Below are 21628 nucleotides of genomic sequence, written 5' to 3' on the forward strand. Positions count from 1 at the left end.
TAAGTGTTGAGATTTAAGCTCGCGATGTCAGCTTGTGGTGATGTTATTGAAAATTTCTAAGTGTTGAGATTTAAGCTCGCGATGTCAGCTTGTGCCAGTTGCACTATATGTACTAGCATGCTAGATAGTAACATGTGTAAGACATAAATGACCGCGTCCAGCTGGTCATGTCATAGTGTGTGGACATTAGCTAGGGTTAGCAGTGTGTGGACACAACACAAGTAGTGTGTTGTAGATTATGGATTATGGCTTTATGCATAGTATGAGAAGGGATATGGCTTCCCTCTATGGTTAGGGTTTGATTATACATCAGGGTTTACTCCTGTGGGTGTGTCTCCTCTCTCTCTACCTGTTTTTCATCATGGTATCAGAGCCTGGTGCTCTCTATTAGGGTTTATGAGTGAGTGAGAGAAGAGGGAGAAGAAGCTGTGGAGCTTGCCATTGGAGCTGGGAAGCTTGGAGCACACCAATTTTCATCAAATCTGAGAGCTTGTCCTACCCGGTAAGAACTACTAAACATCCTTGAGTGGATTGCAGGTACAAAAACATAAACAACATCAGATTTGAGTTGCCCAAAGCAAAGAAAATTTTTTGTTTTGCAAGCTCTCCATTGAAGCTTGAGTGTAGTGAATGTATGAGGCAAATCTGACAAATGGATGCAAATCTGACAAAGAATCATGTATTTAGCAAATGGGAATATATTGACAACTCATGTGCAAGCCCTACAATGAATTTGGAACAAGTTTGATGCATTGGAGTGATTGAAAATTTATTGTTTTGAAGCCCTCACAAAAATAGAGAATAGAGGTTCATATTTGATGCAATTGGAGCCGGTCTTTTGCAAAAATCAACACATTGGTGGCTTGGGTGCATACGTAGGAGTGTTGGAAACTCACATATATCATCAATAGCCACTATTAACTCTCCAAACCTCCTCTACAGTAGGCGGCGTAGCCTGAACGCAAGAAACAGATTAGAAAATGTATCCCTTTGCAAAGTGGAGGCCAAATTCAAGCATGGTGCTTGATTAACTTCAAAATTTGCTTCATGATTTTGTGATACACACACATGAGAAGGTTGATGTGTCGTTGGTTGGAGCAATTATGCATTTTGGTGCTGATTATGAGCTGATTAAACAAGTTGTATATAGTGATTAGTGAAACAGAGGAGTTTGCTTCGTAATTTTGTGATACACACATATGAGAAGGTTGATATGTGGTTGGTTGGAGCAATTATGCATTTTGGTGCTGATTATGAGCTGATTAAATAAGTTGTACATAGTGATTAGTGAAACAGAGGAGGGTCATTAATTGGCTAATTACTCTCTCAACTTTTACAATTGGTCTAATTCCTTTTACATGGAGTTAGTAGACATCATTGCTAAGTTAATGAATTCCTAGTTTCTCAATTTGGACAAGAATTAGAGCACTTTTTCTACTCGTTTTTACTAGTTTTTCTCAAAACAGAGAAGGGAATTTTATATTTTTGGTATGTACGCACCTTGGTTGGTGTTAATATGTAACATTGAGCTTGTTTAGGTGTCAATGCAAGTTATCCACACTTGATTGAACCACTGCATTGCAATTTGAAGCCTTGGAAAGCGTGCCAAAATAGGGTACTTTGGATTGCGTATGCCAGTTCAAAATTTGAATGCAATTAGAGTGATTTTCTACATCAGCAGTGAAGTTCGTTGAGTACTTTGGAGTATCTGGAACACTTATTAGAGTGTGGTTGAGCTGAGGAAGGCTCATTTACAAAATTGGATAAGTGTGGAAGGTGCATTTGCATTGAGCAAATCTGTCAAACAACCTAGTACAGATTGTGGGTGAGAAGTTGGATAGAAAGAACTTCCAGGGCATGGAAGTACATGATTAAAAGCTTTTTGAAAGGAAAAGGGTTTTGGAACCTTGTTTTACAGGTGCAGAGCCAGAGCCGACACTACCCCAACAAGCTACACAACAACAAGTTGTAGCTCATAAACAGTGGTCAGAGAGAGCATACAAAGTTTGCATTACTTATCTATATGTATCTCGGATGCTATACTCATACATATACATGATGCTGAGAATCCCAAGGATGCATGGGATACGTTGGTAAAGCTATCTATTTTGTAAGATTCCTCCCCACCCCCTTTTTGATGTCTAGTATCTTCCCCTGTAATCAATCCCTCTTCAGAAATATAAAGACCTTGTTTCTAACTGTTTTAACTTAGAGAGAGAAAATTATTCTAGAGAGAGAATATTCAGATTATGAATATTTTTGGATAGAAAAATAACTCATCTTATTAAAATAAGTTTCCCTGAAACAAAAATTTAAAAAGAATTTTCCAATGTGCAATTGGAATTAATTGGAAATAGGTATAAAGAACCTTAGCCTAAGGGTCTAGATTTTCAGAAATCTTTAGACTATGGTCCAATTAAGGTTTCTATGGGCCAATAGCATCAATCCATGTGTAGGGAGGAGATAAATCCAAATTGTAAAAAGAAAATACCCAAAAATGAGTAAATGCTCACATGACCAAAATTAAGCTATGCTTGAGGCCAAATTAATGGCTTTTTTGCTATGCTTTTAGTTTATGCACATTGATGATTCAATCCATTATGGATTGATGACCCAATTAGAGACCATTCTAATTATTTCCTTAATGATAAGCTTTATCCCTTAGAAAAAAAATTGAGATTTATCAGTCATAGTAGCGGAGCTATGGCAAAATTTTTATAGAAATCACGCATAAAATAAATTCATTCAAAGCATAAAAAGAGGACTTCCTACCATATTCTAGGAACTATCATCCTAGATTAATTAAAAGAATATTATTATGCATGGAGATATGGATGTTTGCATGTAGATGTAGAGGTATGGATGTGAGTGTGAATGTGGAGGTGGATGTATGCATGGAGATGTGGATGTATGCATGTAGAAATAGATGTGTAGATGAGGATGTAAATGGAGATGTGGATGGATGCATGTAGATGTAGATGTATAGATGTAGATGTAGATGAGAATGGAGATATGGATGTATACATGTAGATGTAGATGTATAGATGTAGATGAGAATGGAGATATGGATGTATACATGTAGATGAGAATGGAGATATGCATGTATAGATGTAGATGAGAATGGAGATATGGATGTATACATGTAGATGTAGATGTATAGATGTAGATGTGGAGGTGGAGGTGGATGGATGCATGTAGATGTAGATGTATAGATGTAGATGTGGAAGTGGAAGTGGAGGTGGATGGATGCATGTAGATGTAGATGTATAGATGTAGATGTGAATGGAGATGTGGATGTATACATGTAGATGTAGATGTATAGATGTAGATGTGGAAGTGGAGGTGGATGGATGCATGTAGATGTAGATGTATAGATGTAGATGTAGATACGAATGGAGATGTGGATGTATGCATGTAGATGTAGGTGTATAGATGTAGATGTGGATGTAGAGGTGGATGTATGCATGTAGATGTAGATGTATAGATGTGGATGTGAATGTGGAGGTAGATGTATGCATATAGATGTAGATGTATGGAGGTGAATGTGAATGTGGATGTAGATGTATGCATAGAGATGTAGATGTATGCATGTAGATGTGAATGTACGCATATAGATGTAGATGTATGGATGTGAATATACGATATGTGATGTGAGGGAATCTGAAGTGATGAGATAGAAATGATGTGATGGGATGAGTATACATATAAATGGAATATGGAATAAGTAATGTAGATTGATGAGGGATAATGTGGAAAAATGAAAGTTAAAATAGAAATTGTATTGTAAACTGTTTGTAAATGCTGTTTGTAAATGCTGTTTGTAAATGATTGTTTTATGTCAAGAATGCTGGGGGGAGCATTTTGACCGTCTTGTGATTAAAGTCGTGATGGTAAAGTTGCAATTGCTGACGGGGAGTCAATGAAGGACGTCTCGCGTAGCAAGGTCGGCCGAGGTCTTGACCAGCCTCGGTGCGATTAAAATGGTGAGCTTCCGGTACGGTGGATGAGGGGCCAAGGAAGCGGCCTATGCGTGAAGCGCTAGGTTACCTGCGAAGGATCCTAGAGGGTGCTGACCATACGGTGCTCGGGCTCTGGGTCGCCTAGGATACCCACGCGTGCGTCGAGGAAGATATTGGAACAGAGTTGGAGTTGTTTTCTGAAATCGGGCATGGATCTGGTTGATTGACCTTGCTGGTCTTCAATGGATGAGTCCATGGCCCCTTATATGGATCTGTTGGTTGATCTTGCTGATCTTCAACGAGAGTCCATCTTGATAAGTGATTATATTGCCAAGTATTAAAGGCTAGGAACTATCAAAACGGCCCCTGAGCGTTCTAGTTGCCAATGATGCCATATATACTCTAATGAAGGAATGATGGAAAATTATTAAAGGCTAGGAACTATCGAAACGGCCCCTGAGCGTTCTAGTTGCCAATGATGCCATATATACTCTGATGAAGGAATGATGGAAAATTAAGAATCAATGGGATAAATTGGAAGATTGTGATCAGTGATACTATGGTTTTATTAAAGGATTGTTTTAAACTGGTTGAATCTGGTTGAAAAAGGCAATTTCATATTGGGTGTGTGAGTGGTGTGACTAGTTTTATTTTGCATGAACCTCCGGCTAGGGGGCCTTGGAACTCTTTTCCCTGGTACCCGGGACAAAACCTAACCAAATTTTTAATTGGATCCCATCACTACAGTGGTTGGGCGGTTGGCTAACCCATGGGACTGGATGGGGTTAGGCTGGACTGATGGATCCGTAAATCAAGACTCAAACTTTTGTTTTTACGATAGAAAAAAAAAAATCCCGGACAGTAACTGTTCTATGGATAGGAATCATCGGCTGTGCCTCTTGAATGGGGAAAAAAGCGTTGATCCCAATGATCCAAGTGCAAGTTTCTTCCTTGAACTGACTAAGTATCTTATAGATGTAATCGGATCATCTCGATCAGAAATGATCTTGACTACGTTAGAGTAAAAAGTTATCCTGGTGGAATCGCCCGTGCTTCCGGTTAAGAAAGTTTTTCCGAGTTCGGTTTTGGAACAACCGACGGATTAGTCTCTTATCCGGATATCCGTGGGCGAGGCCCCGAGTGTGGGACCCCTGTCCCGCGCGAGAAGCGCTACTTCCGCTCTGCCAGTACCCCGAATCCGTTGCTCGGTGGGAACAGGGATCTTACATATTTTACAGGTGCGGAGCTAGAGCCAAAACTACCCCGATAAGCTACACAACAACAAGTTGTAGCTAGTGGTCAGAGAGAGCATACAAAGTTTTGCATTACTTGTCTATATGTAATGATCTCGGATGCTATACTCATACATATACATGATGCTGAGAATCCCAAGGATGCATGGGATACGTTGGTAAAGCTGTCTGATACTATAGATACTAGTGCTCGTAAGTCTCAATTGAAACAAAAAATTCATAATGTGAAGCAAAAAGGAAGGAGTATTCATGATTATGTACAAGAGATAAAGAAGTATGTAGATGCATTGGCAACTATCAATGCCCCCATGCCTGACGATGATTTGGTAGACATTACCTTGCGTGGTCTTGGCAAGGAGTACAAGTCTTGGCAAGGAGTACAAGTCTTTTGATACATCTATCTCTGTTCGGAGTACAGGGTTACCAAATTTTGATGAGTTGGTTTCACTCTTGCTTGTTGAGGAAATCAAACTCAGTGACTCTTTTCATGATGCATCTACTAGCCATGATGATAATGGCACGAATCAGGCTTTCTATTTACAAAGGGGATTTAGAGGCAGGGGGAGATTTACATCACGAGGTCGTGGATGGCAGGATAGGTCACCACAACAGAATTCTCAGTCTACATAGGGTGCTAGAGGTGGTCATGGATATACACCTCAGAGAGGCAGAGGTAATCCTCGTGGAAGACGACGTTCGCAAGGCCAACAAGCATCTATGCAAAATATGGAATGCCATTACTCTGGAAAGCTTGGTCATATGGCACGTGATTGTTATCGCTCGCAAACAAAATGATTTGAGAGGGGGTACAGCACAACATGGTGGAAATTATGCACAACATGGTGGAAATTATGCAAATGGTGAAAATTTTGCATCAAGCAGTAATGATGGTAGCGCAAATCACTTGTTTGCCATGAAACATGTCATGGGATCTATGATACAAATGGTGACAGTGATGACACTTGGTATATGGACTCTGGAGCATCAAACCATATGACTTATCATGGCGAATGGTTTGAACATATGAAGCCAATGGATGTGAAAGCTATGTGGAGATAGATAATGATTCCTAACATGCTATCACTCATGTTGGAAGTGTACTATTGGTGATGCACAATGGTGAAACAAAGTCTATGGCAAATGTCTTGTATGTGCCTTCTATTATAAAAATTTTGGCCTCAATTGGTCAAATAGTTGAACAAGGTTTACAGGTTTGTTTCAAAACGAGCATGGTTGCTTCGTTGAGGATTTCAAAAATGGATGTAGAGTCATTGCCAAAGGCAAGAAAGAAGGCGGGTTATTTAAGTTGGATGCTGGGATTCCTGAGTTGAAATCGGACATGTTCTCTAAAAGCCGAAATGTGGTACATGACATTGACATGTGGCATAAAAGGATTGGACATGTGAACATACAAAGGTTAAAGAACATGCAGGCAAGAGGCATTGTTAGTGGGCTGCCTAGATTCAAGTATGATGGGAATATGCATGTCTGTGATGCTTGCCAGTTTGGAAAGCAAGCAAGGTTTCCATTTCCTAAAGAAGGAAAAATGAGTAGCAGGCCACTTGAGATAGTTCATAGTGATGTATGGGGTCTTGCTCAAAACCCATCCATTAAAGGCAGCTTGTATTATGTGACATTCATTGATGATTTCAGCAGAATGACTTGGATTTACTTTCTCAGAGAGAAAAGTGAAGTGCTGGGAAAGTTTATGGACTTCAAAGTTTTTGCAGAGAAGCAATATGGCTCTTGGGTAAAATGTTTGAGGACAGATGGAGGTGGTGAATACACCTCACATGCTTTTGAGAATTTCTTGAGAAAGCATGGCATAAGAAGGCAGCTAACTTGCAGGTACACACCTTAGCAAAATGGTGTTATTGAGAGGAAAAATAGAGTCATATGTGATGTGGCTAGGGCAATGCTCAATGAAAAGAGCATGCTAGACTATTATTGGGTAGAAGCATGTGCCACAGCGGTGTGTGTACTTAATAAGACACCCACAACAGCCATACATGGAAGTACGCCAGAGATGCGTCTTACAGGTTTTAGGCCAGACATTGGACACCTCAAAGTGTTTGGTAGCATAGCTTATATACATATGCCAAATGAGAGAAGGAAGAAGCTGGATCCTAAGGCAGAAAAGTGCATTTTTGTTGGGTATGCACAGGATCGCAAGGCATATAAATGTTACAATCCACAAACTAGGCAAGTGGTCATCTCACGAGATGATGTGGTGTTTGATGAACTTGCTAGTTGGTACAAGGCAAACAATGAGGGTGTCATTGATTCCATTGATGCTAATGTGCATGTGAACTTGCCACAAGCAGGTTCTATTTCTATGTCTGGGCCAGCATAGTCTGAGAGTAGCACTATATGTCCATGGTCAGGATGCTTGAGACATGAGAGTGTGAACACTAGGAGTAGTGCTATGGATAAAGGTAAAAAGAAGGTTGAAGGAATTGGCATTATAGGTTATGAGTCATCAAGTTCAGAAAGTTTGGATGAGGAACTTGGCATACCAGTTTTACGCACAGTGCAGGGCAGGATAGATATGTGCATCCACATGCTAGAGTGACAGGTGTTCAGAGTGATCCGCATGCATTGCGGAAGGGTTAGGTATCCAGTTGATAGGTTGACATATCGTGACTTTGCTATGCATTACGTATATATGACCTCTTTGGTGAAGCATGTGGAACCTACATGCTACACAGAAGCTATTGGGAAGAATGTATGGAAGAAGGCAATGGATGTTGAGATGGACACATTAGTTCAAAATGAAACTTGGGATTTGGTTGCCTTACCACAAGGCAAAAATGTCATTGGTTGCAAATAGGTTTATAAGGTGAAATGCAAATCAGATGGTTCCATTGAGCACCATAAAGCGCAGTTAGCTAAGGGTTATGCACAAACCCAAGGCTTGGACTATGATGAAACATTTAGTCCAGATGTTGCAAAGATGGGAATAGTGAGAGCAGTCATTGCTATGGCTGTAGCAAATGGTTGGGAAATGCATCAAATGGATGTGAAAAATGCATTTTTAAATGGTGATTTACAAGAGGAACTTTATATGGCACAGCTAGAAGGATATGTACACCCGAGGTACCCCACTCCAAGCACCTCGTACTTGGAGTGATAAGATAAGCCGATATCTTATCTCCCTTGGATTTCAGGTTTCTTCAATAGATTCTTTACTCTATGTGAAGAAAATAGATCATAGGATTGTCTTGCTTGTCATCTATGTAGATGACTTGAGTGTCACAGGAGATCATGCTACATATGTTATGCATGTCAAGAAGGCATTGAGTGGGTAGTTTGATATGAAAGACTTGGGTGAATTGAGATATTTTCTTGGAATTGAAGTGATCAAAGACCATGCAGGGACATGATAAGTGCAATGCCAATATGCATTGGATATGGTGGAAAAATATGGGATGACAGGGTGTAAGCCAATGAGTATACCTTTGGAGCAGAATGTGAAGCTGCGGGCTGATTTATGTAAAGAGTTGGATGATCCATCTATGTATAGAAAGATGGTTGGCAGTCTTATTTACATGACTATCACACGACCGTATCTCAGTTATGCTGTGGGGCTAGTAAGCCAATTTATGCAAAGCCCGAGAAAACCTCATTTGGATGTAGTGAGACACATTATGCGCTATGTAAAGACCACTGCACATTATGGTCTTCTTTATGAGCATGGTAAAGGCTTGGATGTACACGGCTACATAGATGCAGATTGGGCAGGTAGCTTGTATGACAAGAGGTCTACTAGTGGTTATGCCTTTACATTTGGAAGTGCAGTGGTGAGTTGGAGCAGTAAGAAGCAACCTACTGTTGCTTTATCTAGTATAGAGGCTGAATACAGGGGTGCAGCCATTGCTTGAAGGAGTATGGTTAAAGAGTCTCTTGGCTGATTTGGGTGAGCTTATTAATGGCAAGGTTGTCATTCATTGACAACATGAGCAGCATACAGATGACCAAGAATCTAGTTTTTCATGCGCGGACCAAACATATAGAGGTCCACTATCATTTTTTAAGAGATAAAGTGTTGGATGGTACAGTGGATTTGCAGTATGTGAAGACTGAAGAGCCGACATCTTTACAAAGCCACTTAGCAGGGAGAAGTTTGAGTACTTCCGTACTATGTTGGGAGTACATGGGATGAGCTTGAGGGGGAGTGTTGAGTGTTGCCATATATATATAGGCAGTGATGTGTGTGAACACACTTAGGACCGTCGAGGCACTTTTTCCCTCTTTAGGAGGTTTTTTCCCCGGCTTGTATATACGCCCATCCTTCTAGGGCTAACTTATCTTTGTACATTGACACAATCTAATACACTTTGTGTTGTGTGCATTCTTGCTTCTTCTTCTCCAAGCTTTGTGTGCTTTCCTGCAACCCTAATTCCAACATTGACAGCTTTGATAGTCCAAGCTCTACATCTTCATCTATGGCAGTACATCATGAGCTTGAGAGGGGCTGTTGAGATTCAAGCTCGATTTCAGCTTGTGCCAGTTGCACTATGTGCTGGCATGTTTGGTAGTAACATGTGTGAGACATAAATGACCGCGTCCAGCTAGTCATAGTGTGTGGACATTAGCTAGGGTTAGCTGTGTGTGGACACAACACAAGTAGTGTGTTGTAGATTATGGATTATGGCTTTATGCATAGTGTGAGAAGGGATATGGCTTCCCTCTATGGTAAAGGTTTGATTAATACATTAGGGTTTGCTCCTATGGGTGTGTCTCCTCTCCCTCTACCTATTTTTCATCACTAAGCTAACCATAATTCTTGGGATATTCTCAGTAAGATATGTTGGAAGTTCCAGCTCCTCTAAGGTCTCTTTCTCCTGTAATAGCAATTGCACAATGCCTGCAAGAGTGTTCAAGGTGACTGTTTGCATGGATTCATCAATTGAATACAATGAGTCATGTATCTAAGTTTCACCAAGGATAACATCATACTCAAGGGAATCTGGGGTAACATGGGTTCTAAATTCCACATTTCCACCAAGGGTGGTTGCAAGATGAGGTTATCTAGTTTCATGTCGTGGGCGCCCTTGGCTTTAGCTGAAAAACAGGCATTTTTTCAAGAAGAATAGCCAATCTCTCATAGTTAGCCAAGGAGTTTCACTTCAAGGTCTCCTAATGAAACATCATATGCAAAGTTGGGCACCTAAAACTATAATCTGATCGAATATCCAATAATTGCAAATCCCCTTTTCTTTGGGAACCAAGTTTGTATACAGGCCCTGTCCTAGGTTTAGACAGGTATAGTGAATGTGAGTAAATTGCCTATAACTTTTACATTATTACTCATACGATGTTCCCACTTTGCATATCACAAATACAAATAACATAGAGCTTAACTTGATTTATCGAGTAATTTTTGATGTGTTCTACTATTTTCTATATTATTTAAAAGATATTAGAATTGTTAAAAAACATACTATTTTATCCTCCCACCACATCTACCATTTAAAATGCTCAAATTGTATGGATCTAGTGATGATTAGATTGGGAAAGATTAGTATAATGTGGGTATAAGATAAAATTACAAATCTAACGGTTTGATTTTTGTAGATTTACTTTGGAAAATTTATTATGACTGTCAGAGGCCCATTAAATCAATAGTAATTTAATTCTAGAAAATTAAATATTGAATCTTTCAATCTAAAAACTCAAGGGATCAATACTCTTGTTGCCATGAATTTATCAAAAAAAAATTGGCTTGATTTGAGTATGGGAAGGTCCATTTTCAATCCTCCTAAGTGAAAATTCCCATATTGTGTCCACTCTCCCCTTTTCAAGTCTAAAACCAATCCTAGTTAGGTTTGGAAATCTAGGCTTGGTAAACTTCACAGCTTAGGTTTCATTCCATGTGTGAGGCTTGGGTAGGCCCAAACCTTATATATGCATGCCACTTTATGTCCACGTGAGCATCGAGAGGATCCACATAAGCAGCTTGCCACCTCAGCTTGCCACCTCCACCCTCCATGTCAACATGGTCAACCTAGTTGACTCCCCACCTCATCATCCTAGTCATCATTAATGCCACATCATCTTGCCACCTTTGCATGCCACCTAGCACATGGTGACATGGCATGCCACATCATGGAATTGCCACATCAACCATAATAGTGCCACATGTCAAGAGAATGCCACGTGTCATGCACGCTTGTGACACGTGGCATCTCCTTCCCACCTCCCCTCTTTTTTCAAAAACATATTTTTGGAAAAGTTAATTTAGTAATTTAGAGAAATAGAATATAGAAATTTAAATAATAAAATATATGTAACTTATTAAATAAAAGAATTTAAAATCACTAATTTAAAAGGATTATATTTTGGGATTAGATCAATAAAAATATTATTAAAGATCATATTATTAATTTAAAAAAAAATAACTTTTTTATTTTTATATTTCTTGAAATTTTTTTATGTAGAATAAACCTTTGAATAAAATATGAAAAAAATACTTTATTTTAAAAAAGAAGTTATATAATTATAAAATAAAAGATTTCTTTAAAGATATATTTATATATCTGGTAATGATAAATATTTAGACTTGTTAATAAATATTATAAATAATATTAATTTTTAAGTGGATAATAGTTTATCTTTAAATATCTTTATGTTTATCTTAGTTATCCAATAAATCTTAGATAGGAAATCCATTGAGATTTGAAGTGGATAACCTATTTTTCCTATATAATCACACATCTCTAGTACTATCCCACACTTATCTGTAGTACTATCCCATCATTGAGCCTTTATAATATTTTCTCTCTTAGCTTCCTTGAGAATGGGTTCTCAAAGTCGTAGGAGTCGGAAACGTGATAGGACTAGACTCCCCCCCATCCACCAAGTTCAAGAGGAGGAGAGGAGAAGGGTAGCTCGTGAGAGAAAGAGAGAGTGGAGAGCACGTCAACGAGCAACACCTTCCATTGGCGATGATCCAAGCCTTGCTCCTCCTCTTCCACTTCCTCTCCCTTCGCCCTCTTCCCCCCCACTACCCCTTAGTTTAGATAATCCACATGAACCCGCCCTTCTTGAGTCCTCTCTTCTACAAGAACCCACCCCCCCTCCTTTGGGCGCCCTTCGTGTGGATAGGAAAGAACTATCAAAGTCAGGGGCACATCGTCGTGCCCATGCAATCTTCCAATCCTTTTTCAAAGACCTCACGTCTTCATCACAGGCATGTGTGCTTGATGCTTTGATTGATCTGCCCAACATGGCCAACTGCAGGGCGCTTTCCGACATTGGAGGTCGAAGAGAGAGGAGAGCTGGCATGGCGGTGCTACAAAGTGTTCGTCATTCCTATATAGTTAACAAGAAGAGGAACTCTGCGGACGCTTTGGCTGCTCGACGGGCTATTGTGGCAGCCATAAGTAGCTCCCAAATGAAGGGTAAGGCTAGTGCCACATCTCGCATCCTTTCCATAGCACCACACGCACTTAGAGTTGGGTCTATTAGGCGACAAAGTTTAGATGCCAATGAGGTTGGTGCTATGTGGGCGAGTAGTGGTCGTGTAGCTAGGCATGATCGCCTACTAGATGAAACCACTAGAACCTTGATAGAAAGTTTTTGGGAGGAGAATTGTCGTGCATCGCCAGTTTTCAAGAAAGCTTTGCGTAAGAGAGTGACAAGAGGAGTGTTCATTGAGCACGGTGCTTGCTTTCTTGAAATGTCCCAAACTGAGTTGTATTCTCAGTTTGTGGCTTCGTATCCAGAGCTTAAAATTGGGCAAAGGTCATTTGAGGGGTGTAAGCCTTGGTTTGTGAGGTACTCACGTCAGCGTGACACATGTTGTTGTCGCTACCATGTTGAGTTCAATCTTTTTTATGATGTGTTCCGTTCTCTTAGTGGGCATAGAGAGTTGCCTCGTAGTCCACGTGATTTCATCCACTCTCTTTTGTGTGCACGCACGGAGGATGCCCAGTTCCATAGGATGCCTTGTGTGGAGAGCAATTGCACATCATGTGGTTCACTTGCACATCTACAGATGGTAGATCTTGATGCAAGTGACCAAGAGATAGTGGCATGGCAACGTTATGAGTATGTGACACACCAGCTCCAGAGTGGTGGACAGTCCAGGAAGTTGCAGCTCGTGGACAAACATACACCACGTTGTCACTTCACAGCCACATTTAGGGAGCAGATCTACCCCTACATACGGCACAGTCATTGTGCCAAGTGGCAGGATCGTCAGTTCCGAGCATGCCTAGCAGAGTTTCCTATTGGTGTGGTCGTCTCTGTGATTGATTTTGCAGAGAACTACACTTTCACACCTTTTCAGGAGATACAATCTGAGTATTACTTCTCAGAGCAGGTAATGGTTATATTTTGTAATATTTGTTTTATGTTTGAGCTACATTACTTAATTGATTTTTTGTGTCCTAAACGTATGTATTGCTTCCCTCACCAGGTTGCTATTTTGGTCCACATTAGCTATCGACATGCAGAGGCTCATGTAGATGGGATAGCGAGTACCCCCGAGACCCGTGTCATTATTCGAGAGTATCATTTCTATATCAGTGATGATCGTTCACATGATGCACATTTTGTGCAACACTGTTTTCGTCTCCATGACGATTTTTTAGGAGATTGTGGGATCAGACATGTCCAGCGATGGGTTTGGTCGGATGGTTGTGGCGCACAGTTCAAGTCATCACGTCAATTCTATTGGCTCTACAGGTTGTACTTATGACTTTCTTACATTTACAATTAAACTAAATTCACTAGAACATCTTAAAGAAAACAATAACTAAGACTATCTTTTATGGATTTATAGGTGGCATGTGCAGTCTAGTATCCCAGTGATTTGGTCATTCTTTGAGACTGGTCACGGGAAGGGTGAGCATGATGGTGCAGGCGCGTGTGTGAAACGTGCCTTGAGGCGTCATCAGCTGCGACAGGATGCTCAGCGGTTCAGAGATGCGGGCCACGTAGTTGAGTGGTGCTCCCAACATTTGTGTGGGAGTGCAGCATCATCGTACCCCAGACGTGATGCTCGGATTGTCAGGAGATTTTTTTGGCATGTGGATGGTGGCACGATTGACCGCAGAGCCTCCCATGATTGTGACACAGTACCTGGCACCTTGGGCTTACATTCCATCAGGAGCACGTGCATGGCGGCCCCCACGATTTACACACGACGGTTTGCATGCTTCTGTGGAGCATGTATGGATGGCGATTGGTCACATTGTGCCTCGAGAGGATGGGCAGATGCATGGATACAGACATTCCTCTCCCTCGAGCATCCTTCACATCCAGTGGTGTCTGATGAGCACACAGGTCCTGCGTTCATGGTCAGTTATGATGACCTGACAGATTTGCTACAGGAGGGTGATGTATTTGCTGTTATTGCCAGTGAGGGAAATAGCGAGGGAGTAGACTACTATCTGATGAGTTGCACTAGGCCAAAGTGCATGCTTGACCAGGATACAGTGGATGATCATGGGTTTTCTTATGACGCCCATAGCATGATTGTGGCAGGCCGGTTCTACCAGCAGATTCGACTTCATCGGCGGGGGAGTCTTGAGTTCCAGCAGTGGAAGTGGGAGTTAGAGGCATTTCAGTTCTCTCATCTAGTGGTTGCTACCAGGCTCACTCTTGTTCGAGTACAGAGCCGAAAACACAGTTCTCACCCTCGTTTTCGGCTTTGAGTGGATGACCATGAGAGCATTCTAGAGCAGTTGAGAGCTAGAGAGAGTGCTGCTGACTAGATCTCTATCTTGATAGTGACTAAACTCAGACTAGCTGGGTTAGCTCACTTACATTGTACTTAGATTTTTGGGCAGTGACTAACCTCAGACTAGCTGGGGTAGCTCATTTTCATTCTGATGTACTTATTTGATGTTTATATCATTATGAGTTTTCTCATTATTGAGTATCATTACATTTTAGTTGATGTTCTTGATTTTATTATATTTTTTAACACTTTGGCTATCATATTGTTTGTTGAAAATCTCCATGCCATCGTACCCAAACATGCTCTGATGGTGACCAAACTTTGCAAGCATGGGGAGGGGACCCACCCCCACATGCTTGCAAAGTTTGGTCACAATCACAGCATGTTTGGATTGGCAATTAGCGCCCAGTGCGGGTTTTTCAAGTCTCTTGGTGCTTAAGAGGCCATGGAAAATCCGGGCCTTCCCCATACCATCGTACCCACCAAACATGCTCCGATGGGGACCAAACTTTGCAAGCATGTGGGGGTGGGTCCTCCCCACATGCTTGCAAAGTTTGGTCCCCATCAGAGCATGTTTGGATTGGCAATTGGTGCCCAGTGCGGGTTTTTCAAGTCTCTTGGTGCTTAAGAGGCCATGGAAAATCCGGGCCTTCCCCATACCATCGTACCCAAACATGCTCCGATGGGGACCAAACTTTGCAAGCATGTGGGGGTGGGTCCCCCCACATGCTTGCAAAGTTTGGTCACAATCAGAGCATATTTGGATTGGCAATTGGCACCCACTGCGGGTTTTTCAAGTCTCTTGGTGCTTAAGAGGCCATGGAAAATCCGGGCCTTCCCCATACCATCGTACCCAAACATGCTCCGATGGGGACCAAACTTTGCAAGCATGTGGGGGTGGGTCCCCCCCACATGCTTGCAAAGTTTGGTCACAATCAGAGCATGTTTGGATTGGCAATTGGCGCCAAGTGCGGGTTTTTCAAGTCTCTTGGTGCTTAAGAGGCCATGGAAAATCCGGGCCTTCCCCATACCATCGTACCCAAACATGCTCCGATGGGGACCAAACTTTGCAAGCATGTGGGAGTGGGTCCCCCCCACACGCTTGCAAAGTTTGGTCCCCATCAGAGCATGTTTGGATTGGCAATTGGCGCCCAGTGTGGGTTTTTCAAGTCTCTTGGTGCTTAAGAGGCCATGGAAAATCCGGGCCTTCCCCATACCATCGTACCCAAACATGCTCCGATTGGGACCAAACTTTGCAAGCATGTGGGGGGTGACCCACCCCCCACATGCTTGCAAAGTTTGGTCCCAATCGGAGCATGTTTGGGTACGATGGTATGGGGAAGGCCCGTACCCAAACATGCTCCGATTGGGACCAAACTTTGCAAGCATGTGGGGGGTGGGTCACCCCCCACATGCTTGCAAAGTTTGGTCCCAATCGGAGCATGTTTGGGTACGATGGTATGGGGAAGGCCCGGATTTTCCATGGCCTCTTAAGCACCAAGAGACTTGAAAAACTCGCACTGGGCACTAATTGCCAATCCAAACATGCTCTGATGGGGACCAAACTTTGCAAGCATGTGGGGGGGACTCACCCCCACATGCTTGCAAAGTTTGGTCCCCATCGGAGCATGTTTGGGTATGATGGTATGGGGAAGGCCCGGATTTTCCATGGCCTCTTAAGCACCAAGAGACTTGAAAAACTCGCACTGGGCGCTAATTGCCAATCCAAACATGCTCTGATGGGGACCAAACTTTGCAAGCATGTGGGGAGGACCCACCCCCACATGCTTGCAAACTTTGGTCCCCATCGGAGCATGTTTGGGTACGATGGTATGGGGAAGGCCCGGATTTTCCATGGCCTCTTAAGCACCAAGAGACTTGAAAAACTCGCACTGGGCGGCAATTGCCAATCCAAACATGCTCTGATGGGGACCAAACTTTGCAAGCATGTGGGGGGGACCCACCCCCACATGCTTGCAAAGTTTGGTCCCCATCGGAGCATGTTTGGGTACGATGGTATGGGGAAGGCCCGGATTTTCCATGGCCTCTTAAGCACCAAGAGACTTGAAAAACCCGCACTGGGCGCTAGTTGCCAATCCAAACATGCTCTGATGGTGGGGACCAAACTTTGCAAGCATGTGGGGGGGACCCACCCCCACATGCTTGCAAAGTTTGGTCCCTATCCGAGCATGTTTGGGTACGATGGTATGGGGAAGGCCCGGATTTTCCATGGCCTCTTAAGCACCAAGAGACTTGAAAAACTCGCACTGGGCGCTAATTGCCAATCCAAACATGCTCTGATGGGGACCAAACTTTGCAAGCATGTGGGGGGGACCCACCCCCACATGCTTGCAACGTTTGGTCCCCATCGGAGCATGTTTGGGTACGATGGTATGGGGAAGGCCCGGATTTTCCATGGCCTCTTAAGCACCAAGAGACTTGAAAAACCCGCACTGGGCGCCAATTGCCAATCCAAACATGCTCTGATTATGACCAAACTTTGCAAGCATGTGGGGGGACCCACCCCCACATGCTTGCAAAGTTTGGTCCCCATCGGAGCATGTTTGGGTACGATGGTATGGGGAAGGCCCGGATTTTCCATGGCCTCTTAAGCACCAAGAGACTTGAAAAACCCGCACTGGGCGCCAATTGCCAATCCAAACATGCTCTGATTGTGACCAAACTTTCCAAGCATGTGGGGGGGACCCACCCCCACATGCTTGCAAAGTTTGGTCCCCATCGGAGCATGTTTGGGTACGATGGTATGGGGAAGGCCCGGATTTTCCATGGCCTCTTAAGCACCAAGAGACTTGAAAAACTCGCACTGGGCGCTAATTGCCAATCCAAACATGCTCTGATTGTGACCAAACTTTGCAAGCATGTGGGGGGGACCCACCTCCACATGCTTGCAAAGTTTGGTCCCCATCGGAGCATGTTTGGGTACGATGGTATTGGGAAGGCCCGGATTTTCCATGGCCTCTTAAGCACCAAGAGACTTGAAAAACTCACACTGGGCGCTAATTGCCAATCCAAACATGCTCTGATGGGGACCAAACTTTGCAAGCATGTGGGGGGGACCCACCCCCACATGCTTGCAAAGTTTGGTCCCCATCGGAGCATGTTTGGGTACGATGGTATGGGGAAGGCCCGGATTTTCCATGGCCTCTTAAGCACCAAGAGACTTGAAAAACCCGCACTGGGCGCCAATTGCCAATCCAAACATGCTCTGATGGGGACCAAACTTTGCAAGCATATGGGGGGGACCCACCCCCACATGCTTGCAAAGTTTGGTCCCCATCGGAGCATGTTTGGGTACGATGGTATGGGGAAGGCCCGGATTTTCCATGGCCTCTTAAGCACCAAGAGACTTGAAAAACCCGCACTGGGCGCCAATTGCCAATCCAAACATGCTCTGATGGGGACCAAACTTTGCAAGCATGTGGGGGGGACCCACCCCCACATGCTTGCAAAGTTTGGTCCCCATCGGAGCATGTTTAGGTATGATGGTATGGGGAAGGCCCGGATTTTCCATGGCCTCTTAAGCACCAAGAGACTTGAAAAACCCGCACTGGGCGCCAATTGCCAATCCAAACATGCTCTGATGGGGACCAAACTTTGCAAGCATGTGGGGGGGACCCTTCCCCACATGCTTGCAAAGTTTGGTTCCCATCGGAGCATGTTTGGGTACGATGGTATGGGGAAGGCCCGGATTTTCCATGGCCTCTTAAGCACCAAGAGACTTGAAAAACCTGCACTGGGCGCCAATTGCCAATCCAAACATGCTCTGATGCGGACCAAACTTTGCAAGCATGTGGGGGGGACCCACCCCCACATGCTTGCAACGTTTGGTCCCCATCGGAGCATGTTTGGGTACGATGGTATGGGGAAGGCCTGGATTTTCCATGGCCTCTTAAGCACCAAGAGACTTGAAAAACCCGCACTGGGCGCCAATTGCCAATCCAAACATGCTCTGATTATGACCAAACTTTGCAAGCATGTGGGGGGGACCCACCCCCACATGCTTGGAAAGTTTGGTCCCCATCGGAGCATGTTTGGGTACGATGGTATGGGGAAGGCCCGGATTTTCCATGGCCTCTTAAGCACCAAGAGACTTCAAAAACCCGCACTGGGCACCAATTACCAATCCAAACATGTTCTGATTGTGACCAAACTTTGCAAGCATGTGGGGGTGGGTCCCCTCCCCATGCTTGCAAAGTTTGGTCCCCATCAGAGCACGTTTGGGTACGATGGCATGGAGATTTTCAACAAACAATATGATAGCCAAAGTGTTAAGAAATATAATAAAATCAAGAACATCAACTAAAATGTAATGATACTCAATAATGAGAAAACTCATAATGATATAAACATCAAATAAGTACATCAGAATGAAAATGAGCTACCCCAGCTAGTCTGAGGTTAGTCACTGCCCAAAAATCTAAGTACAATGTAAGTGAGCTAACCCAGCTAGTCTGAGTTTAGTCACTATCAACAGCAACCCAATCAAAATCGTCATCTCTAACTGCCGGTCGACGTGCGCGTCGAGGCTGCTGTGCACGTCGAGGAGGCTGTGCCGGCTGCGGGGGTCGTCGAATGTCTGCGGGGAGGTCTGCCTCAAAGGAAGGATCGTGAGCTGGTGCCGGTGTACTCGAGAGCTCACGAGTCCCAAAAGCTGCTATGGCCCTCTCTCTCTCTCTACGTCGTGCTAATGCAAGACGCCTCTGTCTGTAAACCCAAAATCTATAATCTGCAATGGTGCGTGTCTGCCACTCTGCTCGTGTAAGCTCCTCTGCTGTAAGGACACGCTGCTCATGAGAAGCAGCACTGCTGCTAGCACCATCACCCGCTGTGCCACTAGGGCCAGCACCACCCATGCGCTCATATGCTGTCACCTGGCTCTCATGTAGGACTCTCTGGTAAGCGTCGAACTCATGTGAGCTCCACTCTATCTCAGGAGGCACCTCAGGCTCCTGGGCTCTATCGTCGAAGGCGTCGAGTCCCAAGTCCATAGCTGATGTAAAGTCGACAGGCCTGCCAGTCCTGGCATCTACTCGTACAAGGCCTGGGTGAAGATCATCGATGCCCAATACCCTGTACGTCGCTAAGTCGACGCGTGCACGGCAGGATGGGCATGCTGAGAACCGGACGAGCTCCTGGGTGATGCAAGACAAGTGGAAAATATGTCCACATCCTAGGGCATATCCTCCTGTACTATCAATGTCCTCGATACATAAACAGCAGCACGCATCACGTAGGAAGGGTGGTGCATCCTGCGGGAGAGGTCGTCGAAAAACCTCTGTGACAGGCCGTGGATATAATGGTAGGTAAGGCACTGTCACGTCCGATGATCTACGATACTCTCGAACATGCAGCATCAGCTGCTCTGCCCTGTGCTGGGCAATCTGCTCCATAATCTGATGATGCTGTGCCTCAGCTCTGGAGCTCTCTACCTCGGTCCGAGCCTACGCAAAAAAGTAAAGCATTAAAATATTTGATTAGTCTCTCATTAGGTATTACTTAAAGAAATTTGTAACTTAGGACCTTAATTATAACTCTTTAACGTGCAAGAGAAACCTACTTGCTGGATGTCGGACTCTCTCAGATGCTGTGCCTCTGCAGTAGCTGCCTCTGCCATCTGTAATGCAGCTCGGAGGCGGTCTATCTCCACTCTCGCCTCTACCAACTCCTGAGTGAGCCTCTGAGTGGTAGGTGTGGGAACCTGCGTGACACAATCAACCATGCTGCTCATGTAAAAATATAGAAAAGTACATATAAACATGAAGATAAATGACCAAAAAAACTTAAGACGTAATATATATGTAAATACCTCCACATCTGTCATCGGTATAGATCGTGAGAATAGGCGCACCACGTGCTGGATGCTCTCCGTGGTACTCCGTACGTCAATGCCGACCTGCGTGCCAAGAGCCTCTACTGTCGACAATGGCACAAATGAAGGATCTGTGGTAGGTGCTACACGAAGGGCTGGTGGAGGCCACCTACCCTGGTCCTGGAGACGGCCTCGGCCAGCACCACCACCCGGACGATGGCTGGTGTAATCGACCTCCTCCCCTAAGACAAACTCCGCATATAACTGCTTTGCGAAGTATATGGGAATCTGGCGGTTGTTCGGCATCCTCCCATATGCGGCAACATATCGACTATAGATATGTGCCGCCATACGAGGATGCGAACACCGCGAAATAGTGAGGGGCTTGCCCGCCCCGGGCCTCATCCCACGACTATCGAGGAAAAGATCTAGGAAAGCCCCATCCCTAATAGGAGCAAGATCACAGACCTGACGATATGTCAGGCCATGTGACACAGGAGCAGCGCGATGGTGGGCTATCCACTCATCTACATAAACAATATCGTGAAGGCTACGAAGGGACGCAAGCATCGCCTCCAAGTCTGCCACGATATGTAATGTAGACGGAGTGTCTCTAGCACTCCTACGGATAGCCGCTAACTCGCGGTCTATCTCCGCGATGAGGTCCGCAATAGATGAGCGGCCCTCCTCGTGGCCCTCCTCGTGGCCCTCCACGCTAAAACCTAAGCCAAATGTGAAGGGTCCAATGTGAAGGGTCTAATGTGAAAGGTCTAATGCTTAGTGCTAAGTAGCACTAATGAAGCTAAAAACAAAGCTAATGGGCTCACTAATACTAATCCAAATCAAGAGAGCAAGAGAGTGAAAACGACTTGTGAAAATGAGGCAAAAAAAAAAGTTT

At 43.9% G+C, this 21628-nt stretch overlaps 1 protein-coding gene across 1 annotated transcript in view; it reads right to left on the bottom strand.

Annotated features, from left to right (window-relative positions):
• LOC147604837 (uncharacterized) overlaps positions 1–21036 on the bottom strand; it is a 39420-nt gene extending 18384 nt beyond the window's left edge. Inside the window, exons 1-2 of the mRNA XM_086795013.1 lie at positions 20728–21036; positions 20512–20619 (exon numbers count right to left, since the gene is read on the bottom strand). Of these exons, the coding sequence (XP_086651139.1) occupies positions 20512–20619; positions 20728–21036 (417 nt within the window). The remainder of the gene's footprint in view (positions 1–20511; positions 20620–20727) is intronic.
• Positions 21037–21628: the final 592 nt, after the last annotated feature.

The sequence above is a fragment of the Cibotium barometz genome, chromosome 61, assembly GCF_041138505.1.
Source record: "Cibotium barometz isolate CiBa-2024 chromosome 61, ASM4113850v1, whole genome shotgun sequence".
Lineage (NCBI taxonomy): Eukaryota > Viridiplantae > Streptophyta > Polypodiopsida > Cyatheales > Cibotiaceae > Cibotium > Cibotium barometz.